The sequence below is a fragment of the Pan troglodytes genome, chromosome 15, assembly GCF_028858775.2.
Source record: "Pan troglodytes isolate AG18354 chromosome 15, NHGRI_mPanTro3-v2.0_pri, whole genome shotgun sequence".
Lineage (NCBI taxonomy): Eukaryota > Metazoa > Chordata > Mammalia > Primates > Hominidae > Pan > Pan troglodytes.
Window position 1 is genome coordinate 59,988,339 of NC_072413.2, and position 19,877 is coordinate 60,008,215.

General features: G+C 36.8%; 1 protein-coding gene across 11 annotated transcripts in view; it reads left to right on the top strand.

The window, feature by feature from the left end:
• The window catches only part of SYT16 (synaptotagmin 16), a 305,125-nt gene that overhangs the window by 180,654 nt on the left and 104,594 nt on the right, over nt 1-19,877 (top strand). For 4 of the 11 annotated variants that reach the window (XM_063792946.1, XM_063792945.1, XM_016926187.4 and 1 more), the window contains one exon: nt 2,818-3,484. The exons of 6 other annotated variants lie outside the window; for them this stretch is intronic. In XM_063792946.1, the coding sequence (XP_063649016.1) occupies nt 2,962-3,484 (523 nt within the window). In that variant the 5' untranslated portion in view covers nt 2,818-2,961. The remainder of the gene's footprint in view (nt 1-2,817; nt 3,485-19,877) is intronic. One more of the 11 variants, XM_063792948.1, reaches the window with a different exon arrangement.

Consider the following 19,877-nt stretch of genomic DNA (forward strand, 5'->3'; position numbering starts at 1 on the left):
CAAGGGAATATGAGGCCAAGAATGTGAGCTGTACTAATTTGAAGATTTGGACAAGAAGATGCTGGCTCAAATTCAGAGATTTTGGGTTGCATATGAAAACAAAGTTTTCTACCAAACATCACATATGCTCACTCAAAAGTTGGAGTTGAACATGAGAACACATGGACACAGGAAGGGAAACATCACACACCGGGGCCTGTGGGGGTGTGGGGGGCAAGGGGAGGGAGAGCATTAGGACAAATACCTAATGCATGTGGGGCTTAAAACCTAGATCCAGATTGATGGGTGCAGCAAATCACCATGGCACATGTATACCTATGTAACAAACCTGCACGTCTGCACATGTATCCCAGAACTGAAATAAAAAAAATTAACAAATTCAGAAAAACAACAACAAAAAACTCAAAGTTTTTTTGTGTGTAATAGAATGATGGAAGAATGATTAAGGAAAACATGTCATTTCTGGCTTAAAAAGTTTAAGGTACCAAAAAGATGGCCGTGGGAGCTAAAGCCACTGGAATCTCAGAGAGAACCTTGTAAATCTGTGACGCACTGAAGCTTAGTAACTTATACAAAATATTTGCAGAGAAAAAAAAAAAATCCGAAAAACTTTGAGTGGTGAAATGGGATGTAACAAATGGCAAAAGGATCTTTACTGTTGTTACTATGCAGGGAACTTATGTGATAACATTGTTTAACATCTTTTTAACAGTTCTGGATAGAATTTATCCATTAACTTAACCAATTTACTGAGTACATAATATATGCTAGGTGTTGTTTTTTGCATGATTTTTAATAGGATTTGTTATTGAGAATTCACTATGTGCTCAGCACACTTCTAGGCAATGGGGATAAAATAGAGAACTAAACAGACAATCCCTGCCATCCAGGGAGCCTCCATTCTAGAGCAGGAGACAGGTGTAAACCTCATATAAAATCAGGTTATGGTGAGCAAACAGAATGAATTGAGTCTGGGTAAGAAGAGCATATGAAGCGAACTAGGTATGTAGTATGTGAGGGAACTAGGGTGTGGGGAATGTGATAACTGTACAAAATATGATGAAAGAGAATCTTTGGAGACCAAAAGCTAACGGAGTTTGGAATGGAAGAAGGTAGTGTTGAAGAGAGAAATTCACAATCACCCATGTTGTGAGTCTAGAGTGATGAACGCTTGTAGCAAAGTGATACACTAGGTTTGGATGAGCTGAATTTGAGATTTTAGTGAGACATCCAAGTCTATCAGTATTTCTCAAACTTCCGTGGGTGTCAGACTCACCTGGAGTACTTGCCAAAAATCCCAAGGTTCAGACTAGGCCCTTTTCCTTCAACCAGCCTGGGCCTTTGTGTTCTTTATTAGCTCACTAGGTGTTTCTGACACACCAGAGTTTGAGAATCATTGGCTTTGACAGCCACAGATACAAGCCTGGAAAGAAAAATTGAGCAAAGGCTGGAGATGTATATTTTGGAGTTTCAAAAAGGTGTTAATTGAAATGTAGGGATGGGCCTACTCTTGCAGCTGGTGAATATAACAGGGAAGGGAAGCCATAGGACAAGATTTGGTTGTATACATGTAGGTGGTGGGAAGACAAGGGGGAGCCTGAAAGAGTGACACATGAATTATTCAGCATAGGGGGGAAATGTGGAGAACTCAGTTCCCCTGTAACTGAAATGTGGGCTGTATGGAGACAAAGCCCTCAGGATTACCTTATCTCTGGCATTGTGCCAGCATTTAATAGATAATCAATATTTGTTTATTGAATAAGTCAATGCATCCATGAATGGCTAATAAAAAATTTTTAGAATGTAAGTAGTCATATCACATGCAGTGGCTGAGGTCAAGAGACTAAGGGATAGCTAGTAGATTTAGTTAAAAGGAAGTTATTGCTATACAAGATATTGGGTAATTAAGTTTAAGCAGTGCGTTAGGCCCTCTAGTCATTTGTAATGTTCATCTTGAGCTGTTGATGAACACTGTAATAGCAATAAGATATATACACACATAATATACACACATATGTGTATGTATACATTGTATGCACATATACATGTAAAAGTATAAATATTTAGCTCTGGGGTCTTCATAGTGTCCTGTGGTTCTGTTGATATCCTGGAGCTGCTTCCTTCAGGCTGTAAATCTTGTGGGATGAAGTGTGACTTAGGAGTCTGAAAGATTGTGGAGAGCTATCTATCTTCGGGAGGTTGGAACATAGACAAAAGCAATGAGATTCCAGGGACATGTCTTCAGTAAGCTAGATAATCCATTTGCCACCCTCAGTTTTTCAGCGATTGCTCCCCAAGAATAGATATGATTTCTAGAGATTGCATAAAAATATAAAATCCTATTTTAAGATTTGTTTAAAGCTTTTTAATTCCAGACACATACTTCCTTTGCAAGTATAAACTTTAGTGTCATAAAGCAGAGATGCTTATTAGTCAGCTCTTTGGGATCTGCAGGTTTGTAGATGAAACATCCGACCTTTTTTGCGTTTTGAAATGTCATGCCCAATTGGATCTTAACGAAGATTCATTTATCCTTTTCACACTGTTAAGGACGGTCTGTGGGGATAGACTTCTCTCAGTCCACGTGAACAGAACCCATTACTGCTAATGGAAGTTTTCCACATGGCTATGGAGGTGAATAGGCATTGAAATAATCTACATCTAGACTTTCACAGTCATTTTTATGTAACTATTTTAAGATTTCCCTGATGATCCCTTTTTGTGCCCAAATGCTGTTTGACATTGTCTGTAGGTATCTGGTGATGGGTCTGAGGTTGTAACTTTAACAGGTGTAAGTATTTCTTTCCTCTGTTTCAGCTGGAAGTTTTGAGAGTGAAATATTCACAGCCATTAAGAGACCTCCAAATTAATTTCTCAACATGCTTATTCTGTAGTTCACATTCAATCCAGAGCACTGAAGGAACTGAACAACTGGACACTGTAGACATCAGATAGCTGGCCATGGTGTTGGCCATGGCGTCTCAGGATGCTCAGAACTTCTTCCAGCCTTTCTCTTCCTGGATATCTCGGGTTTATGAAGCTCTCCAGCAAGCAGGAGATATGTTATCTGCTTCGCTGGTTAACATAAGCAAACAAGACTCTAAATTGAGTGACAAACTAGATCAGGACTTAGATAATATTCAGATTCAGGAAACGTACTTTGAAGATGAAGAACAAGACAATGATTTGAGTCAAGAGGATGCAAATTCCTTGTTTCTTGAAGTGGATCATTTCTCATGTTGTAATAGTGATTTGCAGGACTCTGCCCAAAATTCAAGCCCAAGGCTTAGCCAACATGCAAGGGACTCATGTTCCACAATGTCCCAGTGGCCCAATTGGGCCAGTGATGACCGCAAGTTACCACATGTGCTTTCTTCTATTGCGGAGGAAGAGCATCACCTTGAAAAGCAAAGAAGTGGCCTTCAACATGGCTTTGACAGCCAGCTCCCTGGTACTTTAGAAACTGTTAATGGAAAAAAGCAAGGTAAGCTAGCCAGTCATCATTTTCTCTGCGTTCCTCCAAGGAGCATTTCTACTTATTTTATTTTGACTTGTTTTTAGTTATCATGTGGATTTTATTTTTCTCTCTCTTATACCTTCCCACATACTGGCTTCTGATTGAGAGATATAATCCTTAGGAATATTTTCAATATATAAAGCTTTGGAAGATCCACGTTTGGGAGTTCCATATTTCAAAACAATAGTTCTGAGCAAGTGAAATGGTGAAAAGCGAGTCTGTGGATTCTGTTTGAGAAGCCCCTTGTGCACATGTCATGCTTTTAAAAATATCTTGTAAAATGTTCTTTTTTTCTTCTAGGTTAGGAATTTCTAGATGTTACTATATTATTCAGTGTGAAATCCTGTGCAAAAAGCCATACTTATTGCAGAATTTTTAGTTGATAACACTCCAAGAACACTTCTCACAGTGTTTCACTGAGACGTGATGTGAGATGACAGTGGATAGGAAATCTTTGAAATAAGAATAGCTTGATTTTCTTTTAGCTCTGAATGGTAAGGACACATTTAATAAAAACTGCCTATAAAGATTTATGCTGTGAGAACTGAGCACATATTGGGCCTTCAATAAATGTATATTGAATATGATAAAAATGTAATTAACTCTCTAAAAGTAGCTGAGGTGTGTTCCAGCATGAATTTCTCATGCCTCTAATACTCTAACCTTGAAGTAAGGACATTCCACCTGGTTAAGGGACAGAGGTAAATGATATACACAGAAGGGATTTGGGTATGTGTGCATGGTGTGTAGTTGTAATGCACATATAAGTCACACAGATTGGTGAGTCATTTATGTGATCTAAAGACAAAGTTATTCAATGTCCCTCTTGCTGGAGAGAGCAGACTTTTCTGGAATACCTCATAGTCCCTTCATTCATTTTCCATGATTCCTATTAGCTTTGTCTTTTTAGGGAAAAGTTTTATCCAGATATATGAAGTCTTGGCATATAAAGAAACACAATTTCATATTCTTCTCATAATGCTCTCTTGATACTTTTATTCAAATTAAGGTAACATTGAAATGCTAGAATAAATTGGTGAAAATGAGGTAGGCTGATATTCTTTCTGAACATGAGAAGCTGTAGCTAATTGCAATTTTGAGTCTTTTAAATTGTCTATACAAATATTCTAGAAATATCTGGGCCAGCAGTAGAATTTCTTAGATTTGAGTTGAAATTTCGATTCCTATTTTAGAACATTCTTGAAAAGGTTGAACTATATTTGAAATTTATGTGAATTTGGCATACCACTAATTTTGCTAATTTTTGTAATTGTAAAATCTAATGGCAGTAAAACAATTGTGTTAATTTGGCCTTTCCAGAGATGCTTATTCACTAGATTGGAGCCTCCAGGAAGTCAGGGACCATGCCGTAGATTCATCTCTGTTTTCTTAACAATGAGCACAGTGTTGGGTAGGAGATCAAATAATAATTAACGATGGAACAGCAACAAGGAAAGCTAACAATGTTAAGAGGTAGATGCTGTTATTACTCTCACTTTACAGTTGAGAAAATTGATGGTGAGAGAGTTTGAGAACCTACCCAATATCCACATTTATTATAGGAAGAAGCAGAGCTCAGGCAGTCTCATACTAACATTTACACATACACATATTCTTTTTTTTCCTCTTAAAGGTATAATTTACTATAATAAAATTCATCCTTAGTGTATAGTTCTGTGCTTTTTGACAAATAGACACAGTCTTGTAGCCACCACAACCAAAGTATAAAATGGTTTTGTTATGTCAGAAAATTCTCCTACATTCCTTTTTAGTCAGTCCTTTCCCTATTCCAGCCCCAGACCTGTGTGGATACATTTTTAGCCTCTCTTGTTTTATCTTTTTCAGAATGTCATATAAATGGATGTACACAGTTTGTCGTCTTTTGAGTCCAGCTTCTTTCACCTACCATAACGCGTTTGAGATTCATCCATGGTGTTGTGTGTTTCAGTAGTTTTCCCTTTTTAATTGCTGAATCATATTCCATTGAATGAATGCACCAGTTTGTTGATTGATCAGTTGAGGAATATTTCTGTTGTCTCTAGTTTTATTTATTTATTTCCAATATCCATGTCTATTATTTCTTTTTCTTGACTGATTACACTGGATAGGGCTTCTATTATCATGTTAAATAAGACTGGTGAGAGTGAATATCCTTGCCTCAATCTTAAACAGTGTTAAATCTTTCAGTCTTTCTCTATTATACTCAGTAGTTAGGTGCAGGCTTCTGTAGATGCTCTTTATTATGGTGAAGTTCCCTTGTATTCTAGCTTCCTGAGAGTTTTATCAAAAAAGGATGTTAAATTCTGTCAAATGCTGTTTCACATCTATTGAGATGATCATATGATTTTTGTTGTTTAGTATGTTGAAATAAATTACACTGTTTTGAAAGTTGAGCCAATTTTGCATAGTTTGGATAAAATCCACTTGGTCATGTTATGGTATTCTTTTAATGTATTACTGGATTTGATTTGTTAGTCTTTGCTAAAGATTTTTTTCCATTTTTTTTTTAGGGATATTGGTCTGTAGTTTTCTTGCAATATCTTTGGTTCTGGGTAATGTTGACTTCATAAAATGAGTTGTGAAGTGTTTTTCCTTTCCTATAAACTAGAAAAATTTGTGTACAATTATTATTTTTTAATGTTTGCTAGAATTTTTCAATGAAGCCTTCTGAGCCCGGGATTTTCTTTGTGGGAAGGTTTTGAAACATAAACTCAATTTATTTAATAGGTATAAGGGTAACCTAGTTTGTTTTTTTCTTAAGTGATTTTTTGGCACTGAGTTTTTCAAATTTTTTCATTTCATCTATGTTGTTGAAGTTATGGACATAGTAGTTAATTACTACTTTTTAAATGTTGTTAGGATTTATAGTAATTTCTCCCTTTATTTCCTGATATTGGTACTTTTTGTCTTTTTTTGTTGTTGATCTGTCTGGCTAGAGGATTATTTGTCTATCCACCTACCTATCTGTGTTTTTTCCAAATATCTCATTTTTGGTTTAATTAATTTATCGCTATTGTTTTTCTGTTCTTGAGTTCATTAATTTCTGTTATTATTATTTTCTTTGTTTTTCTTGCTTTGGGAATAATTTGTTCTTTCTTATTTTCTATTATGGATGTATAATTTTCCCTCTCAGCAATGCTTTAGCTGTATCTAATAAGTATTAATGTATTTTGTTTTTATTTTCATTCAATTAAAAATATTTTCTAATTTCCCTTGTTACTCCTCTTTACTTAATTGGTTATTTAAAAGTGTGTTGATTAAGTTCCAAATATTGGGAATATTCTATATATTTTTCTGTTGTTGATTTCTAGTTTTATTCCATTATGGCTTGAGCACATACTTTCCGTTATTTTAGTTTTTAAAAATTAATTAAGGTTTGTTTTATTACCCTGTCCTGAATTGTTGGATATTTCATGTGCACTTGAAAAGATTGTATACTCTGTTACTGGAGAGAGTATTCTATAAATTACAAGTTTTTTGAGGCTATTTTTTCAGATTTTCTAATACTTATTTTGTCTCTCGATTTTTTTTTTTTTTTTTTTTAGCGTACTGATTTTGTTCTGTTGATCACTAAGGGAGGAGTATTGAAGTCTGTAACTCTGTGGATTTGGCTATTTCTCTTTTTTATTTCTGTCAGTTTTTGCTTTACATAGTTTGAAGCTCTGTTAAGTACATACATGTATTAGAAATATGTATCTTCTTGGTGAATTGACCTCTTTGTCATTATGTAATGTACCATTTTTACCTCTAGTAATATTTCTTGTCCTAAATTCTACTTTGATATTAATACAGCTGCTCCAACTTTCTTTTGATTAGTGTTGACATGATATATTCTTTTCCATTCTTTAAACCTATTTTATGTGGTGGGTTTCTAGTACATAGCATATAATTGGGTCTGACTTTTTAATCCAATATGACAAGCTTCCACTTTTAATTTGTTTTAACTGTTTGTATTTAATATAATTGTTGATATTGCTGAATTAAAATCTGTCTTCTTGCTAGATTGATTTGTTTGTTCCATCTGTTCTTTGTTTCTTTTATCCTAATTTTTCTGCTTTCTTTGTACTGAGTATTTTTATGATTTCATTATATATCCACTCTGGGCTCATGTTAAAAAAAGGCTTAATGGTCATCCTAGGATCCCTAATGCATGGATCTTTAATTAACTTCAGTCTATCTTGAAATAATACTGTACTGTTTCATGTATAGTTTGATGATGTTGCAACAGTATACTCAATTCTTCCTGCTTATCCTTTGTTTTATTGATGTCATATATTTTACTATTATACATGCAATAAACGTATAATACGCTGATACTGCTTTGCCCTAGACTATTGGTTATCTCTTAGAATGGTTAAAATAAGACAAAAAAAGGCTGAGGTGGGAGGAATGCTTGAGCCCAGGAGTTTAAGGCTGCAGTGAACTGTGATTGTGCCACTGCACTCCAGCCTAGGTGACAGATTGAGACCCCATCTCTAAAAATAATTTTTAAAAACCCCTCCTCAAAACCAAAAATTTAAAAAGATAAAAAGATTATATTTACCTCATTTATGCCACATGAACATATACCACTTATGAATTATCTCAACTTTTCTTTGAAAAATGCGTGACATTTATGTTTAAAAATATTTTAAGTATTTTTATTTATTACCTTCATTTATTCAATTTGAAGCATTCTTCATTTTAACATTTCTTATACTGTATATATGCTGCTAAAGAATTATGTCAGCTTTTGCTTGAAAAATTTTCTCAATTATTTGAAAAATATTTTAGCTAGGTATAGAATGTTGGTTGACAGTCATTTTCTTTCAGCACTTTAAGATTGCCATTTCACTATCTTATGGCTTGCTATAATACTTTCATTTATTTTTCTGCATGTAATATGTGTTTCTTTCACTTGGAGCTTTGAAGATTTTGTCTTTATCTTTGGACTTCAGTAGAGTGTGTCTAGGAGTGTTGTGCATGGACATGCATGCATGTGTATGTTTTGGTATTTGTTTTTCTTGTGTTTTCTAAGCTTATTAGGTCTGTGGGTTTAATGCTTTCATTACTTTTGAAAAAGTTTTGGTGATCATGTCTTCAAATATTTATTCTACCCCATTCTCTCTTGTTCCTCCTTCTGGTATTCGGTTGTACAAATATTAAATTGGTATTATCCCACAGCTCTCAGATATTTTTCTTTGTTTCATCACTTTTTTTTCTTCTTCGTAGTTCAGCTTGGGTAGTACCTACTAACATATCTTCAAGTTTACTAATATTTTCTTTGACAGCATCAAGTCTACAAAAGCCTTTTTTATTTTTGTTACCATGTTTTTCATGTCTAGCATTTTGATTTGATTGCATTTTAAAATAGTTTCAGTCCGTCTGCTCATCACTTCATGTACATTCCCCCCTTTTCATTATGGCTTTTAACATATTAATCACAGTTATTTTAAAATTCCTTGTCTGATAGTTCCAATATCTGAGTCATATTTGAGTTTGGCTGTCTTGGTTGTTTTGTCTCTAGACAGGATGTTTTTCTTTGTTTCTTTTTTGTTTGTCTTGTAATTTATGACTGAAAATAGAACATTATATGTAGGGAAAGTATGCGATATTTTTTGCCTGAAAGTGAGCAAATCTTTTCTAATGCAGGATGTTTAGTGTGAGGGGGTTGAGTCAGTTTAGTCAGCATTTGAGTTGGGTTTTTGTTTTGTTGTTATTGTTCATCTCAGTGCAATACAGGCTTCAAAATGCTCTATTACTACATTGTGTTTAGGGTAGGGGCTTGTTTGTTACACAGTTTTGTCAATATTGGCTCCATCTTTAACATCGTCCCCTCTTTTTGCCTATGCATCAGAGAGTGTCTCTCCTTTCAGGCTTTTGTCCCTTTCCCAGGAAAAGCCTGTTATTATGCATTACTTATTGTTTGCTAGTGTGATGTGGTTGAGGTGGAGGTTGTGTTTCCTGCTGTTGTAGAGTGCTCTCGGTCTTAGGCAATTGCTGTGTTCCTATGTCTTGAGGTTAGGACGTTCTCAGTAATCCTGCCTCTCTCCCCGGAGACAGGGGAATCTCCAGTGGTTTGACCCCAGGAGTTTTTCCTGCCCCTTCCCCAGGGATAGAAGTGTTTACTCTGTTCTGCTTACTCACCTTAACGTGTCTTTACCTGTGGTCTGAAAGCAACAGGATTTGCTATTGTATTAGTGCATTCTCATGATGCTATCAAGAACTGCCTGAGACTGGGTAATTTAAAAAGAAAAGAAGTTTAATTGACTCATAGTTCCACAGGGCTGGAGAGGCCTCAGGAAACTTAAAGTCATGGTGGAAGGGGAAGCAAATGTATCCTTTACATGGCAGCAGCAAGAAGAATGAAAGCTGAGTAAAGGGGGAAGTCCCTTGTAAAACCATCAGCGCTCATGAGAACTTATACATTATTATGAGAATAGCATGGGGGAAACCACCCCCATGATTCAATTACCTCCCTTTGGGTCCCTCCCACCACATGTGGGGATTATGGGAACTGCAATTCAAGATGAGATTTGGGTGGGGACACAGCCAAAACTTATCAGCTACCCTTCCCCAAGTGGCCTAAGGCTTTTGTTTCATAGTGGAAATTCAAGAGCAGAATCTTGGTGGGGCTTCTTATTTTGCCTGTAGTAGCCATTGTTCCCCTTCCTGTATCACAACAGCAGCTTTCTCTGCTCCTGCTCCTGCTCCTGCTCTCCACCCGTCTTTCTTGTGAGTGCCTGGTGAGCTCTGTGAAGAACTTCTAAGTGGGCTTGAATTTCCATTTGGTTTGTGACTCCCATGGGTTCTGTACTTCTGTGCTAGTCCACTGGGCCTTTAGAAATAACTGGAAAATATTCATTTAATTCTTACCAGCTTGTATGAATCTAGTATCTGCCCCTTGCCAGCAAGTGCTTGTGTTCTTTCTCTCCTTGAGATAAGTTGCCTCTTTTTAACTTTTGGACTAGTTGGTTGCTGAGTTTAAGAAAATATGTGTTTTGACCACTTATATAAATTTTGTTGTTATTTAAAGAGTGGGAGCATTATTTCCAACTGTCTACATCTTAAGTGGAAGCTGGAACATAGAGTTTATATGCTTAACACTACACTGTGAAATTGAATTGGACATTCTTATTAAACTGGGTAGCATGTTTGGGCTGAGGGATAATTGTGTAAAGAACATATTGGTCTTCCATTAAAGAGTTCTGTGATGTGTAAGATATATGTAACCAATCCTATAAAAAAAGTTTGTGAGAAGTTATAGTTATGTACGTGATAACTTTTGTGATGATTTTGCCAGAGGTGATCAGATAAAGTTCTTGTCAGGTTGAGTCAGAATTTAATAAGTGAATGAAAGGAGAAAGGCATTCCACCTGGAGGAAATGTCATGAATGCTGACATGTGAACAAGCCTGACATTTTCAGGGATGGATCATGAGGCTAGAGCTAAGGCTATGATTGGGAAGGTCTTTGTTTTTTGTGTTAAGAATTTAGCCTTCATCCTGTGTATTAGTTCATTTTCACACTGCTATAAAGACATACCGGAGACTGGGTAATTTATAAAGAAAAAAGCTTTAATTGATTCATAGTTCTGCATGGCTGGGGAGGCCTGAAGAAACTTAGAATTATGGCAGAAGTTGAAGGAGAAGCAAGGCACATCTTACATGGCAACAGGAGAGACAGAGAGACAGAGAGAGAGAGCGCACAAGCGAGTGTGAGCAAAAGGGAAGCGTCACTTTTAAACCCTCAGATCTCATGAGTACTCCCTCATTATCATGAGAACAGCGTGGGGGAAACTGCCTGCATGATCCAATCACCTCCCACCTTGTCCCTCCCTCCACACATGGGGATTACAATTCAAGATGAGATTTGAGTGGGGACACAGAGGGAAACCGTATAATCCTGTAAACAGTTGGGAATCTTAGAAAGATCTTAATCAAGGGTAGCACCCACAGAACTCTGATATAGAAGGATAACTTTAGCATCAGTTTGGAGGCTAAATTGGAGGGGAGAATATTGGAGAACTATTATAGTAGCTTGTAAGAAGGAACCTAAGAGAATATGAACATATAAAGAGAAATAATTGTCATTATTTTGTCATTGTTCCACCAAAAAGATGTGCCATAAAGAGTCTGTGACATGGTTCTGGCATGCAATGGGATACCACCTCATTACTGTGGAGGCAGAAGACGAGGTTCCCCTCTTGGCCTCTTTGACCCTTGAAGAGGTGCTCTTCATTAATGCTGAGTTAAGATGGGAGTTCCATCTCCTCATGTGGTTTCCACTGACCCCGCGGTGTGGGTGGCCTCATTACCACTGGGTTGTGGTGAAAGTCTTGGGTCTCTACTAGACCTCCCTTGACATCACCTAAATGGGGAGGGGGAGGTGTGCCTCATGACTTCCAGGCAGGGGTGGTAGATGAGGCTTCCCAGATGGTCTCCAGTGAACACTGTGTGGGTGGGGGATACTCACCTCTGGCATCAGGGATAGAAGTTCCAGTTCCTAGCTTGGCCTTGTCTGGCATGCCTTGTGAGAGTATTGGATTGCCTCATTACAGATTGGTGAGGATGGAAGTCTAGGTTCCCTATGTGGCCTTGTCATGGGTGAAGATGAGGACACAATTTTTTTCTGTGCTGTTTGGCTGGAGTAGAGCAGGTCCTATCTAAACATTTTCTGTCTTACTAGGCTGCCCTTTTCCTAGTCCTTTGGGAAGAGAGAGCAAGCCTTTATTGAGACTTTTGTTTTGGTCGGTGTACATTGACATTTTTGTGTTGCCAGCTTCTTCAGCTTCAGGTCTGGGATATATGAGGTAAAAGAGCCCAGGGAACTCACGACTGTGTTGTTCCTTGAGTCCCAAGGTTCCTATCCATTCTGCCTTCTTCTCTGTACTTCTCAGTCTTCTGATCTCTGTTTTATAGACAATGTCTAGGGTTTAGGGTGGTACTTAGAGGGAAGAAGAGGGAAAAGTATGCTCCCTTTAGCTTCCTGGAAGTTTTCACATTAGTCCTTAAACAGCATTATGACTTTGAATTCCACCCACTTCTTTCCATTTCACAGGCAAAATAAGAGCAGTAGAAAATGATAAAGAGTGGTGTGGGTGTGTAAGTAGATATGAGGAGGAACATTTCTCTATAAAGAGAGGTGTTATACTATGGCCCCTTTTAACCAATCAAATATGTATTGAACACCTACCACGTACAAAACATTGTGGGGAACAGACAAGTATACACAAGTATAAGCCACAGGCCTCTCCTTCAGACTGTGCAGAAGCCTATATCACTTGTTTATTCGTTCCAGAGGATGCAAAAATGTTTTTAATGCCCTGGCTCTGTGGTGGCAGTGGGAATTGGGAATACAGCATGGGCTTAGAATGAGACAGGCTCAGCCCAATTCACTCACAGCTTTATAGATGGAGGAGCTTGCCTAAGTTGCCTCTAGGGAACTTCCATTTCTCTCTCTCACTGATGTGATAGAGCCCACTAATTTACTTCAAATGCCTTTTAGCCATTGAACAAAAGCTCTTATTTCTCTTTCTTCAAAATATTTAAGTACCCTGAGGGCCCTATAAAACTAGGATATGTGATTGGACGCTCAGCTGTATGGGTGTTAAAACAGCTATTTTTTGTTTTGTTTTGTTTTTGTTTTTGATTTTACTGGTGGGTTAACAGTCTGGAAGACTCCTCATGCACTCATTTCTTCCTTTATACTATGGGGTGATGTAAGCCATAGTACATGGGCTGCTTTGCAGTCTGTTGAAGAGCAGTATTAGGAAATAGGCTAGGGAAAAGCAGCATTTTAATCGGTGATTTATGTGCACGTCTTAAAAAGCCTTGTCAAGCTCGCTTTTCCCATTTAACCTTGAATTCTTTTCATAATGTTGTATCTTGATTTTATGTTTCTTAATGTGCCATATTTTTCTCCACAATAGATTTTAAGCTAGATTGGCCCAAAACAAGAGGGATGCTGAATGCTTTTTGTAACCATGGAAACATTTCTGGGCACTTACTAAGGACCTGGTTGCCAATAGTAATGTAACAGAGAAAATAGATACACTTCATTTAGCAGTTGCCGATGATTAAGAGGCAGAGAGACTACTTATAGTGTCATCCCAAGATAGGCTTTTTGGTTTAAAGACTCAAATCCAAAACACCACCTTCTCAGTAGAGAAGCAGCTATGACACCTTTGATATGTGATGGGAAGGAGTTCTAATTGCATTTAAAAATCATTGTTTTCAGTTTTTCACCTCATGCTTTTTTTGAAGCTGTTTTTTAACCACATATATTTGTTTCCAAGAAATATGCTCACTATTTCCTGAAATAGCCTGCTAATGGAATTAATGTGTTCCAAGCACATTGGCATATAGAACTTTAGAAACAATCTCGGAACGTACTTAAAATATAGAACAACAGGCTTTGAAATCATGGTAATATTTGACTTTTCAACCAGATTACTCTGCTATGCTAATGTAACATGGAAGGGAAAATCCTACAGTGTTCTTAGTTGTTGATTGATTTCAACCCTTTGCAGATTGAAGGTATTTTCTTCTGTCAGTATTATTGGGATTGCTTGTGGCAATTGAGACTAAATGGTATCAGATAATATAGCTGATCCACAAATCACAGAGGCCTTATCTTTTCTACAGGATATACTACTGCATGTCAAATGTTGCATTCCACCTTTCCTTCCTTTGCAATACTGGAACTTTGCTTTTCCATTACATAAGTGCTTTCTTGAAAGTAAGCCTATACCTAGTTAAATTTATCTTCATTTGTTAGTCCTTCATTTGATAGTATTTGCCATCATGTTCCTTGGTTATGCAGAAGTGTCCAGGGAAAAAGGTTTAATATTCTGTGGCTGATTCAGAATCTGTTTTCTAAAAGCTTTATACAGTTAATTTTCTTGATATTTTGATTTGTATGTTTTAGCAAGGGTAGATATTAATGAACATGTTAGCAGCTGACATACAGTTTTCAAAGCCTTAACGTTTAAGTTGAGAAGATTATTCCCATTGTTACGTATTTTGCAGTTTTGTGTCATTTTTGGAGGAAATTTCAGGCATATAACAAAATCCTATGTGGACAGAAGTTAGAATATGTAAGATACAAATGATCAGACAATTCAATCCTTACTTTGACTTCTGGATGTTGTTATGATAGAATACTGGAACATTTTGAAGGACAGATTCAAAATAAGAAAATTAAGTCCTTTTTTTTTCTATTCTTAACATAATTAGGAATGGATTAGAGGAATTAGAGGTAAGTTATCCTCCAGATAAGCTTAAATCCCATTTTAACAATTCTCAAGGAATAAAAAAAATTTTCTTTATTAGTGGAATCACTTGATAATTTTTTTTTTAAAAAGCTCAGAAGTTTTCCTTGCCCTATAAAAAGTAAGAGGAGGGATATCTTTTTTTTCAATTACCCAGCCAAAAGGGGAAGAAGCCAGAGCTAGACAGGAACTACAAAATCAATAAGGTCTTTTTTCATGTATCTTATTTCTTCTTCCTGAGGAATATTCTTACCTGTGTGTTTGTGTGTTATTTATTTATTTATAAAAATATGGAGATATTATCCTCTTCTTCCCTCTTCCATTCTTTTTTCTTTGGTAAATCTCCTTTCTTTCTTCGCTGGTACCCTCTTCCCATATCTGCCCCTGAGGAGAGCGAGTCTTGTTTCTGAAAAGGAGCCTTACAGTGGGAGGAGTTTCTAAAATGTGATTATACGTTCCTCTTCCCTTTGAACTCATGTTAATTATGCTAAGGGCTGGTCTAGGTCATTGCTAATGGAGTTCTTAGTGCTCTTTACATTTCCTAGTTTGTAAGTTTATGAAACATTTTTAAAACAGGAAAATATAGAGTAATATAACAAAGAGTCACAGATTGCCACTTTGCCAGATCTTAACATTTTGTCATATTTAATTCAGATTTATTTTAAAGAAGCCATCCAGGACAGAGGGAATTGAAATCCCCCAAGAAGCCCTTTTTGTTTTCTTTCTTTTCTCTACTCACTGGGGTAAAACAAATCTAAATTTGGAAATTATGATTCCCATTGTGTTTCTTTTTTCTTTTTTTTTTTTTTTGCTGCAAGCATATGTAACTGTAAACTACATATAACATAATTTTGCATGTTTTAAAACTTTATACAAGTGATATAATGCTAAACATAGTATTTTGCAACTTTTTTCCTTCCTTCTCCATGTTATGTTTTTGAGTTATGCAGATACATGTAGATTTGTTTTATTTTTACTGCTACATGGTAGTCAACTGTATTAATATACCATTTTCCATCCTTCAATTGATGAACATTTAGTTTGTTTCTAAACTTTCACTATTAAAAATAATTCTGCAATATTAATATCTCTTTGAGCACATATAGTGGAGTTTATTTAGATGGTATGTATGAAGAGACAGTCCTATTCTACACCTCCTTCTTAAAGTAGGTAGTTTCTTTCCTGGTCGAGGTCCCTTGAATAAATTTCCTTCCCTTCCCTTGCTTTATCTTTAGATGGTTCATATTGGCTTCTTTTCTCTGTCACCAAGAGAGTCATGGTCAATAGTGAACTTAAGGCATTAAAAGAATCTAAGTATTAGAAGTTGTCTGTTTGTTTAGTAGCAAGTTTAAATAATGAACAAATGAGAGCATGGGCAGTGATTCCAAATCTTAGGAGGGTTACAGGCTCCTTTGAAACTTTAATGAAAGTTACAAACTCACTTGTCCAGAAAGATACATCATGACATATCAAAAAAATTTATAATGACACTTCATGGGTTCATGGACCTCCTGAATTTTATCTGTCTTACTCTAGATTAAAGTCAACCAAGTTTACAGGAGGAAACTAGTAATAATACAGTCAGGAGTTAATCATTGTACATTCATTTTTGGCTTTTCTAAGAATATAAAATTGGAGAAATGTGTTGGAATCTGTGCTGGTTCTCAAACTACTATCTCTCAGCTCAAATCCATTCTTCTAGATTCTGCTTTGGATGTTGGGTTTGGAATTCTGCAAACTACAGTTCTCCTATGTTGGCGGGATTCTCCTAGGTTCTCCTATGCCCAAAAGAGCAGTAAAAAGACATTGAAAGATGGGAGGAGGTGAGAAGGGACTTATTGATTCCTGTTTTACTCACTGTTCCTATTAGGGGTACTCCAGCACAGCCTCTCACTCTGCTATCAGCAGTTTGGGTTCTCGTCTGTAACTTCTTTCAGTGTTCCAGAACCAGCCTCATTGCAACTCACTCGGAGGAATAGCACCTGTCAGACAGTTTCTCTTCCTCAGATGCCTGAGCCCAATTCTGTGGTGCTTCCGATTTCTGATATTTCTGATAATTTGACTGCTTCCCTTTGGTTCCTCAGCCCTAGGGGTGCTAGCTGCTTCATGCAGTTGTAATCTCTGGCCTATTTCCCTATTCTTCTTCCTATTCATTTGACATCCAGTACCTGTGAAACCAATACCCTGTATTAAATAAATTGCCTCTGTTGAAATAATTTCTGCTTCCCTGAAATTTGACCAATAGTGTAATGAAAGTATTGTCAAAGCATTTGTACAGATTATGAAATAGTCTATGTTAAGTGCACAAAACTTAGATTCTGCAGGTAAACTGCCACTTTCTGGAGATTATAGGTAACTGATGAAGCAGACATCTATGTCTTACCCATATGTGATATTCACCAGCCAAACAAATAAATATAACATGTCAGGTGATGAAAAGTGCCATGTAGAAAAATAAAGCAGGATAAGGGGATACAAATTAATTAGATGAATGCTACCTTAATAGGGTGGCCTATATTTTATAGGATGATCTCTCTGAGAAGGCAGCATGTAAACAGAGACCTGAATGAAGTGAAGATGAGAGCTGTGCAAATATTTGAGGGAAGAACATTCTGGGTATAGGGAAAAATAACTAGACATGCCCTGGGGTGGGGTGAGGAGTGTTTTGGTATTCGATTGATTCACTTTGCCCGTGCTTATTAGCATCTGGTCATCGGTAATACCATCCAGTGGTTACTCTGGAATTTCTGCTATCCTAGAAATTTCCTAATATTTAATACATTTTTACTGAAGGATATCAGGTATAGGATCATCACAGGAGACATTGTTGTTCATGGAAGGACTTTGAGAACTTTTATATTATTTCAAAAATTGTTTGTCTTTTTTTTTGCGGGGAGGTGGGGGTGAGGATAAACAAAGTTGAAACATCAAGCAGTATCTTCTTAAGCTGTAATATCAGAGCCTATTTCAAAACCAAAATAAGAACTTTAGGTTCTTCTGGGACTACTTAGTTTTTATTCTGTTTCGATCTCAAAAAGTAGCCACTGCAAACCCTATGTGCAGAAAGTTAGAAAACTGTTCTTCAACATTTAGATGCATGATGACCAGCAGTTACTTCTTTTGGTGTCTGCTAAATCAGTTTGTACATGAACCACAATTTCTTACCCTTAATATTTCCCTTTGCGAAGTTGGATTTATTCTTAGCCATAAAGTGACATAGAGGCAATATTGCTTATGTCCCAGAAACCATGCTATTTACACAATTGAACTAAACTCAAATTAGGAATTTCTCGGTTTCTTATAAGCAAAGATAAAGGTGTGAGCTCAACTAATGGATGAATCTGGGAGTAAATCTGGTTTCATGGGGAGTTCTATCCAGAAGTGCAAATGTTATCTTTGGGACCTGGTTTCTCCCCTTCAACTCCAGTTTCTCATCTCTACTTCCATCTGAGCTGGCTCCATTCTCAAGCTCCATGTGTGGTCAGATGGTTACCAGAACCTCCAGGTTTATATCCTCCTAGGTTACAATCCACTGGAGAAAAATAAAAAAAACACCACCACTTTCTGGCAATGAGAAGAAAATCCTGAGATTAGCACTAATTGGCTTGATTCACGTGGCTTGACTTAAATTATGTGACAAACTTTAGCAATCTCTGAAGCCAGGGAAATGTGATGTTCTGATTGGCCAGGCCTAAGTCACCTGCTACTTCTGGTGTTTGGGGTAGAGAGCTTTTCCAGAAACTACCTGAGAGTGGAGGAAAGGTGATTTACTGAAGAAAATGAAGATTCCAGAAGTGGAAAGAATAGATGATGGGTGTCAAAAAACCCCACAGCTCTATTAGAGGAGTCAATGCCATTCATAGACCTCTCCACTGCTTTGACATTGAATGCTGTTTACAAGCCTGTTTCAAGGAAAAGCCTAGATTTGTTGTGTCACCACATATGCCGTATATCACCACAGGACCCCAAACACCTATTTCTCAGTGCTTACGGACACGTCTACCACAAGTCAGGGAACACTATATATATATATATATATATATATATATATATATATATATATATATATATATACACACACACACACACACATACATACACACACACACACACACACACATATATACACACACACACACACACACATATATATATATATATATATATATTTGATGCTGTGCATCATCTGTCACTGCTGATTTAGATCATGGCTTTTCTCCTGCATGTTAAAAAAAAAAAAAACCTCTCTCATGCACCTTTTTAGAATAGTGTAACCATATAGGATCTGTATTAGTTATCTATTCATGCATAACATATTACTACACATTTAGTGGCTTAAAACAACACACATTTATTATTTCACAGTTTCTATGGATTAGGAGTCCAGGCATGTGTTAGCTGAATCCTTTGCTTGGGGTCTCACATGGCTATAATCAAAGTATCAGCTGGGCTGCATCCTCATCTGGAAGTTTGACTGGGGAAAAGTCTACTTCTAAGCTCTCTCAGGTTGTTGGCAGAATTGATTTCTTTGTAGTTATAGGACTGAGGGCCCCAGCTTCTTGCTGGCTGTTGGTTGGAGGCCACCCTCAACTGCTGGAGGCTGTCTGTGGTCCCAGAGGCTACCTTGCCACATAGGCTTCCCCAACATGTCTGCTTACTTCATCAAGCTAGAGTCTGATAGCAAAAGGAATCTCATGTAATGTAATTGTGGTGTGACATCTTATCACCTGTGCTATATTCTACTGGTTGGAAGCACAAGTGCCATCAGTGCTGAAGGGGGAGGGGCACCAAAGGCATGGACACTAGAAAATGGGGCTCAGGGGGGACTACTTTAGCATCTTCTTACCACAGGATTCTATATTGTCCATTTAAATTAATAGAGAAATTGCACAAAAGGTGGGAGCTACTTACATGCCTTCATGTGAGTTATTTACTCTTATAGATTTTTTTTTAGGTGAGGAAATTATATTTTTGTCTTAAAAGGCAACTTTTACTTTACCTTGGCTATTCTGCAAATGGTGCATCCAGGAATTGTTCTTAAGATGATTTTGGTTACAAGCTAAATCTATATATTTGAATTGATTTTGAAATTATAAAGAGAGTAAAAGGA